The sequence below is a fragment of the Acomys russatus genome, chromosome 31 (genome assembly GCF_903995435.1).
Source record: "Acomys russatus chromosome 31, mAcoRus1.1, whole genome shotgun sequence".
Classification (NCBI taxonomy): domain Eukaryota; kingdom Metazoa; phylum Chordata; class Mammalia; order Rodentia; family Muridae; genus Acomys; species Acomys russatus.
The window spans coordinates 30660948-30679386 of NC_067167.1; the positions used below are offsets into that span (position 1 = coordinate 30660948).

Here is an 18439-nt window from a genome sequence, read left to right on the forward strand (position 1 = left end):
CAGTCTTCTCATTGTACTTCTCCTACCTCTTACTATGCAAGATTTAAGGTGCTAGGGTGAAAAAAGCTAAGACAAATGAGAAAAGAATGGGTTTTTATGTGACCTCATTTATAGTAATTTCATCTTGGTTGTTGGGGGAAAAAAGGTATCTTCTATCTGAACTTTCTTGTCATATTTTTAACAGGCAGCACAACTAAAATAACTTTCTAATACAACAGGATGCTTAACAGAAAGCTAGCCATAACTACGTTATTTTATAACACTCATTTAAGTGATACACATCTTGATTCATTTCCTTGACACAGAGTTTTTAAAAACAGTTTCAGATCAGTCTATAATAAAACAGAACCCCCATCTTTTTCAGAAAAAAAAAATGAACCATACCATGACACTATTGCTATGTAACTTGCACAGGTGAATAATTTGTTATGTTATCTCCACAAACTATTATTTTTAATATTCTGTTAAATAATAACCCAAAAGCTGAGTTTCACATACAATTTCTCCCAGGTATAATAAGCCACTATTTTTTTCCTAACTTAAAGGTGTTGCCATTGGTCTGTATTAACACTTGCTATTCTCTCTGGCTTTTATATTTGAGCGTTTATGTTCCAATAGGCACAACATCTGATTGTCATTTTCCTATAATGGTTCTTTGCATCCTGTACATTAGAGCATCTGGAGTGTAAGGTGAAGCTCAGGTCACTAGGTCCAGATCCAGAGTCTCTGATTCTGCAAGTCTTGACAGAGTCTATAAAATTGCATCTTTAATCTGTTTTCGGGTGGTACTTTGGTCCAGATCTACACCATTGGGGAAGGGCGGGGCAGGGGAGCTCAGTGTTTTTGTAGGCCCTAATTTATTAGATACTTGTTTGGATCTATCTGTTGGCCTGAAATTCATCAGATGGAACCTAGGGTGAGCCTTAAAGGTGAAGACAAGTGGTGTCGTTTTTTTGTTTTGTTTTCTTTTGTTTAATTATCTTCAACCCAAAGTCACTTTACTTTTGTATTGACTCATGTGTTCTTCCATTATCATCCATAACCTTTAATATCTTCACTGCAAAGTAGCAATACATACACCACTGGGACAATTTAATATGTAGCCAGTACTGTGAATGTCTTACCCTCTAATCTCTGTCTCCTGCCCCTTAATCCATTACCTCCCCGAAACATCCTTGAAGTGCCTGTGCTCTTGTCTATTCTCATTTGCTTAGCATCCAAAAAGGGCCCTTCTGCTTAGCCTGATAGAATACACAAAGTGAGCATATGCCACGTACGCTCATTCACAAAAACAGCGTTGGTTAAAACCTCAATGGACGATGATGGTGACGTGGTTTGCATCTACGGCTGCCTATTGTAACAAACACAGAAGGTGTCCAGGAAGAAGTTTACCTGTTCTGCTATGGTAATACTCCCCGAAGAACTTGACCTTGAGCTGAGGCTGCAGGCGCAAGGAAAAGGTCATGCTAAAGAGCACCCCATGTACAAAACTAGCAAGACAAAGCTCTGAATTAGAAATTAGTTTAGATTGTTCAAAGGATTGGGGGGTGGGATTCAGGGATTAGGAATGAGGTTAGTATAAAAGTCGGTGACCGGATATATTTAAAAAGAAATTCAGATTGTAGAGGGGAGAAAAAATTTTCCCACATACCTGCATACCTCATATGGACACACAAGCATGTGTGCAAACACATACATACAGAGAGACTACACTGACTGGGATAAAGTATGTCTGCTGGTGAGAGTCAAGATTATTCCTCTGCTTAACATGATTTAAGGTATTGATGGAGTACAAGTCAGAAATGATACTGAAAACTTGTATCAAAATTCATTTACCTGCCTTTTGAGTATAGCTTTAAAATATACACTAAACTGTACACATTCTTATTTCAGGATGTGGATATCTTAGGTTTTAGTATATTCATCATAAATACTCAATTAAATAACTATCCTATGTACTGATTTGTGATTACAGAAATGGGAAATGTCTTTTTGCTCAATAAACTAAAATGTTGTAGTGAGAGGCTAAATAAATCAGGATCGCAAATATATACTGGTTGACTTAGACACTGATCTCAAATAATGATTCTGATAAAAGTCAACAGAACAGTTCTAGTAAAAAAATGACTATGTCTAAATTCATACATGTGCATACACACGTGTGTGCTCTCTCTCTCTCTCTCTCTCTCTCTCTCTCTCTCTCTCTCTCTCTCTCTCTCTCTCTCTCTCTCTCTCTGGGCTGGAGATAATAGAGAACAAGATATTAGCCTAAAGCAAGATCTACTTGTCTTCAAAGTACTCTCCAGAGAGGCATCAAGTTTATTGGACTTATTGTAATTGATGGTTTGAAATACATTCTTATACTCATGCAGTTAGCCTCCAGGTAAATCCAAATGCATCTGAACTGATAGAAAAACATTAACACTGTTTTTTCTTTTTCAAATTAAGAAAATAAGTATATGCTGTTAAATTTTCCTCTCATTGATACTAAAATTTTAAGTGTTTTTGATCAACAATATATTTTCTTCAGTATTACAGGGATGATATGGTCTAGCATATCTTTTTAAAAATATTGCAGAGTAGAAGCTGTAGTTTATGCTGCAAATCTCTTGTGGCCTTATTTGTGAAATGGCTTTATGCACATCAGCATCTTATATGCTGATGGGATTACCTGTCCGCATCCACTGTCACGTCATGGACTCCTCTCTGTATGACATCCCGGGAAGATGCTGTGTCTGGAACTCTGTTCAAGCCTCTAGCATATAGGCTGAGCCCACCATCTGTCATGTACCTGAAAAGAATTGCAAATACATTAACCATCAGAAAGTTAAGGGACTTTATCTACAGGACTTAATACATCTACTGTATTGTGGATTTTCAATAGCTACTCTGAACAAACTCTATTAAATCCTTTTACATATTAATACTCTCATCAGAAAGAAAGCAAAACTTGTTTTCAATTTAATTAAAACAAATCAATATATCAGCCGGGTGTGGTGGCATGTGCCTTTAACGCCAGCACACACACACTAAATAAATAAAATGCAAAACCTTAAATGTTGAAATGGCTAGAATAAAAAAAATTGGGAAAGTCTTCAAATTACAGGAATGGGTAAGACCTGTCATAGGAGACTCCAGTAGCCCTGGAAATAAACACAAGAAATGACAAAAGGAAACTGGTGTGTGGAGAATAATGGGATATGTGGATCCCCAAGGGCGATGCAATGACCAGGGTGAAAAGTTCAGTTGCAATGCCCTAGGCAGAAGGTTGGAGAAGAGGCAAAGGTGGAAATGGAAGGGACTCTACCAAAACTAAACATGTGCAAAATGTCACGAGAAAACTAGTTGATTTTTACACTGATTAAAACAATAAATTATTAAAAAGAAATTGTGGCATTATTGTATAAGTTACATATGTATAGCTTGTTGATTGATTGATTGATAATGATTGATTGATTGACTGATTGATTGATTGATGGGTTCTTACTCTGCGCCCCCACCTCACCTAAAACTCACTATGTAATCCAGAGTGAGGTCTATCTCATGGCAATCCTCCTGCCTCAGCTTCCTGTGTCCTAGGATTACAGGCATGATCCACAACCCCTAGCTTTTAGTTGCCTTTGACGTCCTGGAGTTGGTTTCTGTGATTTCCAGCTTTACTGCCACACTTGACTCTCTATTTCTATAGTGCTGCTAGGTACTTGCTGTGCGGGATCTGAACAGACTTCAGTCATCTGTGAGTCAACTGAGTCAGCAGTAAATGGAAAGGATAGCAATGATAAGCTTACTTCTGGTTATGTTGAGATAGCAACGGTAAAAATAACATGTGGGGCGTATGTATATATGTATGTTCCTGTTTATGTGTGTGTGTGTATATATGTATACATTGTGCATATAATATATATTGTGCAATGTATATACATTTGTCAGGGTATGTGTATATGTGTGTATGATGTAGATCATTGCCTATAATGGAATAGCACAGTGTGACTAGTGCCTAGTTGACAGCTATTTGTTCTATGAAAGTTTCTACATTAGCATGAAGTGCCTAGTATCTTAAGCATGAAATTGGAGAAGGAGACAGTGTTGGGAACATGTGGGGTCACAAGAAAGAGAAGCATAGGTTCTAATGCCTTTCAGTTGTTGAGGCTGTGTCAATCACCCCAAGCTTTTAGGAGACTTTGGGGAGAAGCATTAGCAGGACCAAAGGATATTTCACTTGATATTTTAAATTTTTGTCCCTCAGAAGTCTTAATTTTTTCATATATGGGTCAAATGACTCAATGACAATTTTAACATTCTGTCCTATGCACATAACTATTTACCGCTGTGGCATCTAATGGCAACTTCAATTTCCACTCAATTCAGATACATAACTTTTTTTTCTCAACTTTTCTTTTTTTGCTTCATAAATGCACCCTTTCAACTTATTACGGCTATGAGTCCCTTCCTCTGACTCATGCCTAATTACTGACAGCTTCACATCCCCAAGTGTGTGAAGTAATTCCAAAAGAAGACATCTGAGATATGCCTCTGCAAGCTTCAGGAAATTCTGAATTCCAAGAATGCCAACTGAGTTAATTTTACCATTTCTATCCAGAGTACATGAGAAATGCAACTTCATTCTCATTTGCAATGACCTTATGATGACATTCCTCGTGGTGTCACAGAAAAAAGCTAAATTAAACCATTCCTTTTTATTTTGCCTATTAAGCTTTTTGTTCCTTTAATCAGCAAAACTACTTGAAAAATTGTGAAGAGCAAGCAAATTTGTGATTTTTTTTTTTTTTTTTACAATACATGGTCTCTCTGTGTAGCTTTGGCTGTCCTGGACTCCCTTTGTAGACCAGGCTGGCCTCAAAATCACAGCGATCTGCCTGCCTCTGCCTCCCAAGCACTGGGATTAAAGGCGTGCACCACCATGCCTGCCTATGATTCTATTTTTTTTTTAATGAGATGTAGCAATAGTTTTCATATCACTTAAAGGAAGTACTATCAAATTAAAACTTTCTTGGGATAGCTCTGAGCTTCTCATTTGCCCCACATTTAAATTCTACATTGAGATTCTGACAGTGGCATACTGCAAACTCTGGCAAGGGGTCCTTAGCACAGTGTCCTCCAACCAACCTCTAGTTGAGGCCAGACACATCCCATGTAGAGCATAGTCACTTTTCACCCAGAGAACAGACCAATCCGATGCTTTAAAAGTCTGTCTCTTCTACACCATAAAGGGAAGAGTCTTCAATCTTATCTCTGCTATCATAGAGAAGAGCAAACTGCTGACTATCTTGCAGTGAACTTTTGATACAGCTTTCATACATAAAACATGTAGATAAGTGATGCACATTTAATAGACTTCCTAAGAAAGACTGGTGGAGACGAAGTGGAAAAAGACCAGAAGTCGGAATTAGACTCCAAATGAAAAATGAAACAAATCAAATAGAACAAAAGACCTAAAAACACGGCTTTTCCCTCAGTAGGCAATGTAGGGGGGTGACAGCCAGCCATCATCAAATCTGTCTCCTTTCCCTTCATGGCACAAAGCTGAGCCATATTTTCTTGCCTCTTGCAGGTGGCTGTGGCCATGGAAGCACCCTGGACATGAGTGGGAAACTGTCAGGTCTGACTGACATGGTTTCTTGATGTATTTTATTTTTTATCTTTGTTGCTATTTTTTTTTAATAGTGAAAGGTATAATACTGGAAACCTGATTAGACAAGAGCAGAAATATTAACTTTCTTATCCTCTAAACGAGTGTGGTTTAGATTCCCCATGTGAAGACCAAAATGAGGAGGGAAACCGAGAAGAGTCGGTATTTGAAGAAATTTGCTCCTCTAGCCTGAGAACAAGAGTTGGACTCTCAGGGCTCATCTTGGTGGTAGGAGAGAACCCAACTCCTGTAAGCTGTTCTCTGACCTTTACCTGCGCACCTTGATGTGTTTACCCACAGACAGGCACGCATGCTAACACACACACACACACACACACACACACACACACACACACACACAAATAAATAGGTAAAAATATAACGAAAGAAAACACCAGGACAGTTTTACATGAAAGAGAAATGAGCTTCTTCATTATAGTAATAAGATTTTGCAATTTCTCTGAGTGTTAAACAAGTATTAATTAATATGATTAGAAGACTGGAAAATACAGAGTGTCCCTGTGTGTTGGGGTGCTTATAATAACTATCATATGCAGAGCTCAATTGTGCATGGGTATATATGTATATAGACATATCTGTATATAAATATTTATGCATAGTATTAACTAATTAAAAATGAATACTTATGTACATGCAAAATTTCTTGCATTTGAGTTCCATGTGGTCAAGCATTGTATTTCTACTATCTGTGACTGTACATTCTCGGTGCCCAGAATTCTGTTCAGCACATAAGACAAACTTAACAGACACATTGTAATAAATACATACATATATGTTCACATGCACTCATATAAGTATACACATGTATGCACACCCACTCACAGTGTAGTTTATCACATTTCTTCCCTCTGAATTATTTTCCCTCAAGAGTTTAAGCCCACAATTTCCAATGGTCTCTATTGAGATGGGATATATGCATGCTATCTTTATCCCAAGAGCGTTTTAGATTTTCTACAAACTTTATATCCTATTGCATGCCTGAACTCTTACAATAGTTTCTGAAATCTGGATCCAAGCCTCTCACTTCCCTTGTCTGCTTCCCTTAACCCAGTCTTTCCCGAATCATCAATATCTCCATAACTTACTGATATTCATAATCTCCGCATAATAGTTTCCCCTGAATATAATGCACAGCTCACCCTCCTTGCATCATAATGTCAAGACATGCCAAAACAGCCCTGTTTCTCACATTTCACCTTTAAATGTTCACCTTCCATGCTTATAAGTCAAGAGAAATGTTATGGAATGGTGCTTAACCCAATGTCCCTCTGATTCTGAAAGCAACACTTTGGAAAGCTTACTGAATGAGTTTCGCCTTCCATGCTCATCTTTCAACGTTATCTTATCAATTTTCTTTTGAAGTATTTGCTTCCTCTATAGCTACTCAATTCAGGAAGCATGACTTATGTGCTTTCTTTTTTAGCCCTCTCTGTGTCACATCTGGGTTTTAGCACTTGCCCCTTACTCAGAACTCAAAATTGTCCCCATGTACACCATTGTACACATGCACACAGAGCACAAAGATATAAAATGTATTATCCTTCAACTCTGAAATGATTTTCTCTGCAACTTAAATTGGGTGCTCATGATTGAACGATGCCACAAATTATTTGTTCCTTAAAGCTGCTAGAAGCAGCCAGGCCAAAAACAGAAACTCGAACAGTTTAGCAAAAATCCTTCTGTCTCCTTCCCACACCCTAAGTAACTATAAAATCTGTTACTTAGGAACATGTAAGACTACTATGAAAAATACAGGACACATGTATTTCTCTAGACCAGTGGTTCTCAACCTTCCTGGTGCTGTGGCGCTTTATACACTTTCCCATGTTGTGGTAACCCCCCAACCATAAAATTATTTTTGTTGCTACTTCATAACTGCAATTTTGCTACTTTTATGAATCATAATGTAAACATCTGGGCTTTCTGGTGGTCTTAGGCCACCTCTGAATACCTTGAAATGTGTGACATCTTCATATACCCCTCCTGGCCAAATAATGCTGCCATGCTTGGGGCCACTTACCCACTGTTGATGTCATCAGCTCTCAGACTCTTGCCAAGGATATCTCCATCGCTCATGTATCCACCGACATCCACTTCAGAAGACACATCCAGGTCACTGCTTGCTTTCTCGCTCATATCCATTTGTGACATGTTACCCAAACGCGAGACAGCGGCTCTGCGCAGAGGCGTCGTATACATGAACCTGGAGGGGTCTGTGTGGATGAACCGGCTGGTACCGCTTCGAGGGTATCCAGCGCCCATTGAGGGGGCATCTCCAGCCTGTAGACGAGGACATGCCTGACCCAGTCTCCAGGTCATTGGCGCAGGTCGGCTTGTCAGGTTGGGGATGGTCCTTCCATTTACTTCAGTTGTCACAGTAGTATCAAACGTTGTCTCCAGGGTGCTGTCAGACAAAGTGGAGGGATAATTGTACTCTGGGTCTCTGAGGCTATGGGGCAAGATACGATATGATAAGAAAGGCTAGAGTTGAGTGTCTGCGGCTAGAAGTTCATCACTTTCATGGATGTGAACAGTGCATAGATGTATCTTCTGATTCTAGTCATCTCTACAGATGTCAAAATGTGGGAAATCACATTTATTAGAAGTGGCTGCTTTCAAAAGAAAGGCAACCACTACACCTTAAATTAACCAAGCATTGTTTCACTCTTGAAAAGAGATACAACTGAATTTCACCCATCTAAAGTTCCTCAGACCAATGCAGAAAGTTAGCTGTGGGCATGCTTGCCTGAAACCTTACCAGGATTTTCTGATGGTCTGGAAGACATGAAAACCATCTCACTAGAAATAATTGTAGTTGACCACCTAACTCAGTGTGATAGGAAGTTCTATAGGAGACAAGATGGAAAGAACAAGATGCCTGGCACACCCTGCTTAAGGGTTATTGATGTATAAATGTATAAATGGAAGAAAATGTCTTCTCTATCAACATAAGAGATATGCAACAAATGTTGCACTGTGGTTTTTCTTTGTCCCTCCAAATATAGGCAGAACTGCCAGTACCTGTGGCTTATCTGGGTCCCACGAAGACTGGACATCGTCTCTTCCAAGTTCTGCCTCAGGTCAGCTATGTTCTTCACTGTGCGCATTCTCCTAGTCTCAGGATCTTCACCTGGAAATGAACATAAGAAAATTCACTGTTCATGGCACGGTCTGTTCAAGGACAACTGGTTACACAGATGAGAAATATAAATAAACCCCTGTCCTTAAAGACAAAAGAGAGGTAGGGTAGTCCGGGTGACTCCTATCATCTGAAAATTGCCACTTGTTTTTTTTTTTTTTTTTTTTTTTTTTTTTTTCACAATAGCAACACATTGATATCACAAAAAACAAATTCTAAAGTGGCACAAACACTACAATACAAGTGAGTCTATCTTCATAGCCATTACAACATTAGAGACATTTGGAAGTACAGTATACAGTACTTCTAGCCACCGGGGTTAATTTAAAAATGTAAAATTATTTGGATCTGCTGATTTCAACAATTACCCACTCTCAAGCACATTCAAAGTTGCTGAGATGAGCTTCTTTACATAGCAATATACATTCGGCAATGAGGAAGGCTGAGAGGGAGGCCTTTTCTCACAGAAACATTTCTGGTTCTCTTATTAGACTCATGGACCAAGATTCTCGAAACTGGATAGCTTTATTTTCAATTACCCCTATATTCTGCATAGGAAACTAACATCCACATGGTGACACCACAGATTAAGCACACACTAGGTATATAAACCTAAACACATCTTTCTAATGGGCATGAAACAAGTACCTCTGATAGTGTGGCAACCACAGGTATTGCACATGACTACTCATCTTTTGGGTGCAGAAGTGTCATTAAACAGTGATTGTGGCTAAGTAATCCTTTCCAACCCAGTCCCATTTAAAACGGGTGAGTCTTGACATAGGAATAACATGAGATTGTAAAAGGAAGCAGAGTGGCTGAGGGGAATAGAGACCTTAAGGAAAATGTAAAAAGGAAGCAGAAAATAAGAGTAGAAGGGGAAATGAAGAAGGGAAGAGATAAAAGGAAAGGATGCATAGTTCTTTGCATATATGTCCAAGAATGGTACAGTTGAGTGTTCAAGAAGATCTATTCCCAAGGAACTGCCACACTGCTTTCCTTAGTGGCTGTCCAAGTCTGCACTCCCACCAGCAATGGATGGGTGTTCTCCTTTCCCCACATTCTTGCCAGCATGAGCTGCCACTGGTTTCATTGAACTTGACCATTTGGACTGGTGTAAAGTGGAACTTCAAGGTAGTTTTGATTTGCACTTCCCTGATGACCAAGGAATGGAGTTGGATGGATGGAGAGACAGGGGCAGGGGGGATATGTGGGAGGAGATGGGAGCAGAAATACCATGATCAGAATATGCGTTTTCAACAACAACAAAAAAAGAGAGATAAAAGAGAGAAAGAAAAAAAAAAGGGAAGGTACTGGAATAAATGGATTAAGAGGGGAAAGTGAGGGATCAAAGGATGAAGGAGTGTAGAAGGAAAACTCAACAGAAAGCAGAAAGGAAAGAGAAGAACAGAAACATATTAAATTACATTATAAAATCATCAAGCAGACAAGGCAAAAGGTACATTTACACTCTGTTTTAATGTTCTACGTACCAAGTCATGTTACTGATATACTTCCTTAGTACTCAGACCAAAATTCAAATGTAAACTTCACATGTAAGTGCAATCTCTGTAATCATAGTTTATGATTGTTGTTGGGGGCAGGGAGCAGATTCAGAAACCCTCCTGTGGAACTGAGCTGTGTTGCACATGGAGAATGTATACACAGTATACACACACTTTGCCTCCATCTTCAACAGTGAAAACTCTACACCTCTCCTACCGACACTAGGCCAGTTTGATGGTTGAAATAGTTCTGAGAGGTGAGCCACAACTGTTTTGCGTAAGTTCTAGTCAGCGGGTCCAGGTGCTCTGAAAGCAAGTGAAAAAACTTACACTGTTCCTAGGCACCACTCAACTCCTAAAAGCCTACTGATGGCCCCTTTACTATCGGTCTCAGACAAACATTACTGCTCTGTTCATTAGCACCCTGCCTGAATATCTGCCCACCCAGCCACTAGTCTGCTGCCAGTCTGCAAACTTGTTCCCACTCGCCTGTAAATGATTATTTTTACAGCCAAATTACACTTAATTACAGTATTATTATTACAAATAGAGGTTTTATTGGATTGCTTCGTTGGAAGAAACTATTTTAAGAAATAGAAAAAAATAAGATGGGACAGCATGTGTGTGGAATAAACCTACTCACATGGAATTTGCACCATGCAATCCCTAATCCCGTAGATTAACATCCTGAGAAACTAGGATGGTTTGTAAGCTCCAAGATACCAGCCACATCCTCTTTGGAAATTGTAGGCATAAGTCTCATTAATATGATACAGTGTCATTGACAAATGGCTACTGAGATATTCACTTTCCACCCCCAAGTAATCTGCTACAACTTTGCAGAGAAAAAAAATTAAAGGATGATGGAAGAATATAATTACAGCCAAAGGAAAAGGAGAAGCAACAGAGTGGGGCTAAAATGGTGAAGAAATCTAAAGATTAGGATATAATGGAGACTATGTGAGGAGGGAAGTGTAGAGACCACTGGGGAAAGGCAGATGCTAAGCACTGGCCTGAAACACACACACAGGCTGCATCTCTATATGCTCCCTGTCCCAGACCCACTTGCAACTAGGCTGTGTCCTAACTATTTGTCAAATAGCACAATATTGGAATTGGTATTTGAATCATTCCCCATATGGTTTTAATATTAATAATGTTAAGCACAATCACAGTAAACATTTTGTTTCATTGAATAGCTTTATCTATTTCCTTTTTGTAGCCCAATAGGAGTGTTATGTCCCTGGATACTTCCAGTGGAAGTCTGGGCTTGTTTATGTAGGCCTGCTCAAATGTCACAACTATAGTGACCTCCTTCCTCCCAGCTCTGATTTCCTCCTAATGACAATCATTGCACTTGACATTCTGCAACTTGTGGCAAACAAGCGGATGAATCTCAGTCTTCCAACACTTATGCACTGAATCATCTTTGTTGCCTTATTCATCCCCTTGAAGGATAATAACCCAAGCAAAATGTATTGCAGTAAATAATTTCAGTGACCCACGAAAGGCAAGATAAAAACTAAGATTGCACAGACAGCAATGCCCTTCACAGTGGTATTCAAATGATGTACTAATGCTTTGAGGGAGTGTTGGGGGGGGGTGGGCGGTGGAAAGGCCAAATAAAGGGACACACTCATATAAACTGCTTAGCAAGCAAAGAAAAGTTATAATACCAATACACATGAGGAATTTAATTAAACAAACAAACAAAAAAAGATTCAGGCTTTTCCATTTGTACAATCTCAGGCTCAACTATGACTCCCAAAGGAGGCTTCTTATATTTGCCAATCACAATGATAGGGCCTCCATGCATTTTTTAAAAACTGTGTAATCTCTAATATACTTTAGCATCGGCACAAAGTTCTTTCCAACAGCTTCCAGTGTAGCAGGTTCAATGAAGTGCTTCTGAGTCACTCCTAGTGCAAAATAGAGAATTTAATTTGGGTGGTCTTCCCTTAGTACGCACGCTTTAATTATACGTATTATAATTAACACTATCACACTATCATCTTTTACTAGAAATCACATTATATATGTGTGAAACCTGATTCTATATAACTGGGTCCTTTATAGAATCCACATGTTGTTATTGAAAGCCTATCTTATTTTGAAAAGTAACCCTACTTTCGTGGATGACCCCACCTGTGATTTTTTTCAGACAAAAATTTTAGACTCATCTTTAAAATCTTGACATTGTGTAGGTATGGGGGAAAATGGGCAATAGCAACATAGTAGCATTTTAACTGTTGTCCTATAAGTTTATAGCATAGACCCTACCCTATCGAACTTAATAGGACACTCAACAGTAAAATGTTGAACTCATGAAAACTTGGCCAAAGCTAACTTATAAGAGGCCATTTTGAGTCAGAAACAGAACCTAGTAAGAAGACAGCAGAAATTCTACAAACCTAAGTCATCACAGTTTAGAGAATTTCCTTGTTGTGCTTCATATGGAAATATGATTATTCATACAGACCATTTTGGTTGCGCTCTTCCCTTTACTCTTGCTGGCACTTTTGAGTACTGGCACCAGTGGGAAAGGGGGCGGGGCGCTTGCAGAGAACAAGCATGTGAATGTGATAAGCAAGATCTCAGTTCAAATGCACAGCATGCGTACATCTACAGGGAGACTATCCGGTGGCAGCAATAATCCGGGTTATTTATGCACAGTAAGCAAGCTTTCATATTTATACCAAAGCACATCTTGCAATAATTTAACACAGCAACCCCAAAACACTGCCTGGGGGACTATACTCTGCTCATATCACTGAAAATCCTAACACAGAAGGCACTTAGAACAAGATGAATGCTTACAATTTCATAAGCCAAAGATGGCTAGTCTTTGATTCTACAGTTCCACAGGATCAAAAAGAGATAGGAAAAAAGGAGAAAAAGGCATACGGATCAAGACTTCCTCTTGTCTTTGTACTATGCAGAGCTTCCTTTATGAGAAGCAGTTCCTCACCCAAATCATACAATGCTGTGGGAATACATCTCTGGCATCTGAGTACCTGGCGGATTTACATTCAGAAAGCACTAGTCCCCAAACCTTGAAATCATTACTCTTTCCAAGCTGAACTGACATGAAAAATTGAGCCATATTTGCCTCAGCTGTCTCTCTAAGCTCTCTCATTCCAAAGCTGCTCCCTAAAACATCCCAGACAACCTCATAAAACACCTTGTCACAGGACATTCACATAGAGAATAAAAACAAATCTGTACTTAGCACCATCTGTGTGCGTGTGGGAAACAGACATCACTGGGCAGGGGGAAGTGATTCTGAACTTACAGAACACCATACCAAGTCCACTCTGAAAACCCACACTGACATGGAATATAATGTACTATGGCTTAGTCTTAGAGATTTTTAGGAGCCTATGTGATGTAAATCTATGTGTGGAAAATTGCATGTAGACATATTAAATGTGGACATTTCTTTAGGTACATGTGTTAGGTAGGTGGAGAGGCTGACATTTAAAGTTTTACTGTAAGAGCCCTCACATCTAGTTAAAAATTATGTCAGGTTACCACTGAATGTTGAGTCATTAAAAGGGCCCAGTTTGTAAAGTATGAGACAGTTAACAGTTATTTCCACAATTTACTTATAAGATCCATATACAGGAGCCACTGTTCCCAGATAGGGGGGAGGGAGGGGAAAGCGGGGAGGGAAGGGGAAGAGATGGGGGAGGAGAGAGAGCAGAAGTAAGGAAAGAGCGCACAGGCCTCTGCATGAAGGATGCTTGAAACACCAAAGGGGAGCATCCATCTATTTAGGTAATTCCAAGGCAGCAAATTAAAGCAGAAATTTCCCCAGGAGACCGGTCCGTCTTCATTACACATGTAAGATAAGGTCACCTTGAAGGAAGTTAAACAAGGCTTCATGAAAGACTACCTGAAAAGCATCCTGACCTTTAGGATACCCTAGATTCCAGGCCAGTGATACCCACAACTGAGGCTATTGACTTTTCCTGATTAAATTACAAAACTGATACTCACAGTTCAGTTTTCCAAGATAGAAAAAAAAATCATTTCCAGAAACAAGAAATTAGAATTTTAAGCACATACATTAACAACAACAACAAAATCAGTCTAAACACTGGAAGGTAACTGACTACCACGAATCCTCTCACCAGCAACCTGGACTCACCTAGTAAGTCACTGTAAAGTGCTTGTTCCAGGTCGCCCAGCATGGTGAGGATCACATCCTCATCCAGGTGAGCGGTGCCTTCCCGCAGACAGCTTTCTCCCTCCTCTTCAGCCCAACTTCGGCTTATACTGCCTGGCTTGGAGGACCCAGTTTCATCTTCAGACCTGCTGTCTTCATCACTTTCTCTTTCCAACCCTCTTCTCCCGGACCAGTCCTCTAAGTCATCAGCACAGGACTGGCTGCCTCCTGCAGGCAAGAGACTCCAGGCTCCTGAGCCGCTGCCATGGTACAGCGACTGCACAGACCGAGAGAGAAACCTTGAGAGCGACCTTCTTTCTGCATAGTTGGATTCTCGCTGGCTAGCCTTTGCAGCATTTCCAAACCAGTTGGAAATGCGCAGGGTGGGTCTCCTCTCCCCTTCACTGGTGAGGGAAAGGTTGGTCAGAGACTTTTGTTTCTGAAGACAAGCCCCCTTTCTCTTTACTTCTTTGCCACCGCGAAACACAGAGAGCTCGGTTGCCTGCTGCATGGTTCTAATGCCTTCCTCCTTTCAATGGGACTTCATATTGTCTTTTTGCACTACAATTGTAACTGCCCCTTTTGGGTTTTATTTAGCGCGTGCACTTCAACAAAAGCTCAGGCTCAGGCACAGAGAGGAGATTGTCGAGACGGGGTAGACACAATCATTTTCCCACAATTGAGCTTGCCACGTCACTTCGCAGGCCAGCAGTACTTACAAACATTTTGCGTAAATACGTCTTAAACAGAAAAAGAGTTCACGAAAGACTCTGCTCCAGCTGAAAAGTCGCCCAGGAAGCAAACTACGTTTTCCTGTGTTCATCCAATCGTATGTCTCAGCAGGATGGTGCGTCCACATTTCACTCTAATGCTTCTGCGTTCCGAAATGCAAGGTGGTGAAGCAAAGCAGGGAGTCTCTCGTTCCGCCCCACAGCCCTGCTTCTCAGCAGCCAGTCATTGATGGAGGTCTGCAACCCTTTGCTCAAATGAGCTGACACAGTGTGGTTAAGTACAGCTTCCGCAGCAGAGCCCAGGGACAGCAAAAAGGAAGGAACGAAGCCCAGCCCTGCTTGAGCCTCCGTTGTATTTTAGTATTCCACCTGCATTTTTAGATCTATGGTTCTGCCTTGCTGCGGCAGTGGATGCTGCTGGCTGCCATGGCAGCAAACATCCTGCTAAATTAAAACAGAGGCACGGGCGGCAGCAGCTGGCCAAGCGAGAATGCCACAGGTTTCAGAGCCAAGCCTGAATGAGATGCTATGCGACGGATCCTCTGTACATCTAAATGACTCTCAGCCGCAGACCCAACCTCCCACACAGGCACACATGCTCTCGCTCTCTCACACACAGTCTTCCACAGCAAGCTCTTCCTAATTCTGGGAACGACAGACTGGTTTTCCACAGGGGCAGGCAGCTGAAGCAGGCGGATTTGCCTTCTGAAGGTTGGGGTTCTTGCTGGAAAAGCACAAATCAAATTCAGGAGTGTAAAGGACCTGAATCCTGGAGCCCCACTCCCTCTCCCCTCTGGCACGTAATGTTTTAAAGGGAAAGACCTCATCCTATATTTTAAAGAGCAGGTTCAAGGTGTTTTATCCCTTTAAATTCTGAAGTAATGAATAAAACCCTAGCTTGATCATGAATATCAAGATCTCGTCCATATTTCCCTCAAAAACGTAACAGAAGTAAAGTCTTAGCCTAAGTATTATTGCTCAAAGTAGACACCTGAAAGTTTACAATCCACTGCAGAATAAGCAGGTGTAAAGGAAAATGCACAATGTACATGATGCTTTTTATATAACAAACCAACCCCTGAGGTTAGCACAGTATAAATAGTTTTTAACATTTCATATTTTGATAAGTGTAGATTAAATATTTTACTTTTATCTCACGCTATTAGGGTGAAATCCAGATTTTAGGAAAATGTGTCTTCACAAAAAAAATGTGTATTAAATCAATGTATAGCATGGATGGTTAAGAAAGGTATTAAAGGGAAAAAAAACCCCTTTTGCAGATTGTCTGTTCCCAAATATCACATACTAAAAATGGGGCCTGGGGAAACAATGCATCAAGGAAGTAAACTAAATCAGTCAAGCTGCATACAGTCTTCATCATCTTCAGAGATGACAATTAAAATTAATTGTGATTTTCCACTTTCAGCCACCAATCTCAGTGGGGAGAAATGCCTTGTTTCCTACCTATATAAACTAGCACAATACGATGCAATTCTTAATGCTTTTACTTGATGACAGCTTTCTCTGATGTGGTACTGCCGCCTCATGGCCTCCCTCAGTGCAGATCATACTTAAATCCACATTACAAATAGGTAAGACCAGATGGAAAGAACATCAAAAATGCTGTCATCAACAATCAAACCAGCAATTATGGGTGCTGATTCTTAATTTTCCCGCTTTAAAAAATTGTGTTTATATATTACATGCTTAAACCAAACAAATATACATAAATCATTACTGAAATTGACCGTTATGTTTCGAAACCAGCTTTTAAAAAATATTTGTTTCTTCCTTTTAAGTTATTGTCACCAAGTGCTTTCAGACTATTAGAAAATAGTGCAATACTTAGAAGGAGATGACGTAGCTCTATGACCCAGGTTAGGCATGTGTCGCTTGACATATGGTAATGCACCCTAAGGTCTCACTGAGTCACAAGAAATGGAGCCCTAACACTTTATAGGTCAAAGAGCCGGATCTACACATACACATGAAAGCAATAATTGGACCCTTCCCATTCAAAAGGGTGCTTATATGCCAATCAGCTTAAACAGGGCTTTCCCACCTTCTGTTAAGAACCATTAGAAGGACTTATTAAAGCACATTTTCAAGGCACCAGCCCCACAACTGTTCATTTAACAGATGTTAGAAGGTCACTGCATTGCTTTTCTAGTATTTTCCCAAGTACTGCTAGCTCTGGGACTCCACTTTGAGAGCTCCAAGGCTGCGATTAGTGTTTTCTAATTGAGGGTGGCTTTTGTTCCCTAAGATACATTTGTGGTTCCACCAGGAGACAGTGACATCTAAGGCAGTGGGACCAATGGTGCTGTAAAACATGTTCTGATGACAGGTCCAAAGCTCATGAAAAGAAATTGTGCACTCTCCAATGTCAGTAGTGTCAAGGTTAAGAAGTGTGGTTCAGACTGCCTTTCAAAACAACAAAGCACCTCGCTGACAGAAACTACCTCGTAGTGGTAAACAGTACTTACTCAAGTATAAATTACTCTGAGACCCACAGCAAGACCACAGCCTGGGGCATATAGATGTTATGACAGAGCAGAGATGAGCCACCTAAACAATGAATCTTAACACTTCTGTTCAGGAGTGGCCCATGCTATTTTTTCTCTACTCTTATTTTTTGTTGTTTTTTGTTTTGTTTTCTTTTTCTTTTTCTTTTCTTTCTTTATTTTATTTACTTATTTATTTTGAGACAAGGTCTCTGTGTAGCCTTGGCTATCCTGCACTCATTTTGTAAACCAGGCTGGCTTCGAACTCACAGCAAACTGACTGCTGTTGCCTTCCGAGTGCTAGGACCTAAGGTGTGTGCCACATGTCCACCTTCTCTACTCTTAGTTAATTTATCAAATCAAGCTGCATATTCCATCCTAACTCTCCTGGGACAGAAACACAGCACTCCCCTTACAGGGTAAAGACTGTGAAAGTGGGCTAAATTCAATGAAACCAAGTAAAGAAGAAACTGTAGACAAACACCATAAATATTTTTGGAAAGGTATCCCAACAAAGGAAATGCCAAATTAGGGGTTGTCATTTTTTTCTCTTTATTTAAAGACTTTATAACAAGCTTATAATTACAGTAGCTCTGGCCCTGGAACTGCTAGATGTAAATTTACCCAGACAACTGTAGGGAGCCCACTTACATCACTACAGGCGTCAGTCCCTGCTCTGTGGAGTGTGCACAACACACAGCTATTTTTACTTATTTGGATT

At 40.1% G+C, this 18439-nt stretch overlaps 1 protein-coding gene across 1 annotated transcript in view; it reads right to left on the bottom strand.

Moving 5' to 3' along the window:
- Positions 1 to 18439, bottom strand: part of Nav3 (neuron navigator 3) — a 291149-nt gene that overhangs the window by 111143 nt on the left and 161567 nt on the right. Inside the window, exons 10-12 of the mRNA XM_051139705.1 lie at positions 8693 to 8801; positions 7692 to 8075; positions 2672 to 2791 (exon numbers count right to left, since the gene is read on the bottom strand). Coding sequence (XP_050995662.1) covers positions 2672 to 2791; positions 7692 to 8075; positions 8693 to 8801 — 613 coding nt within the window. The remainder of the gene's footprint in view (positions 1 to 2671; positions 2792 to 7691; positions 8076 to 8692; positions 8802 to 18439) is intronic.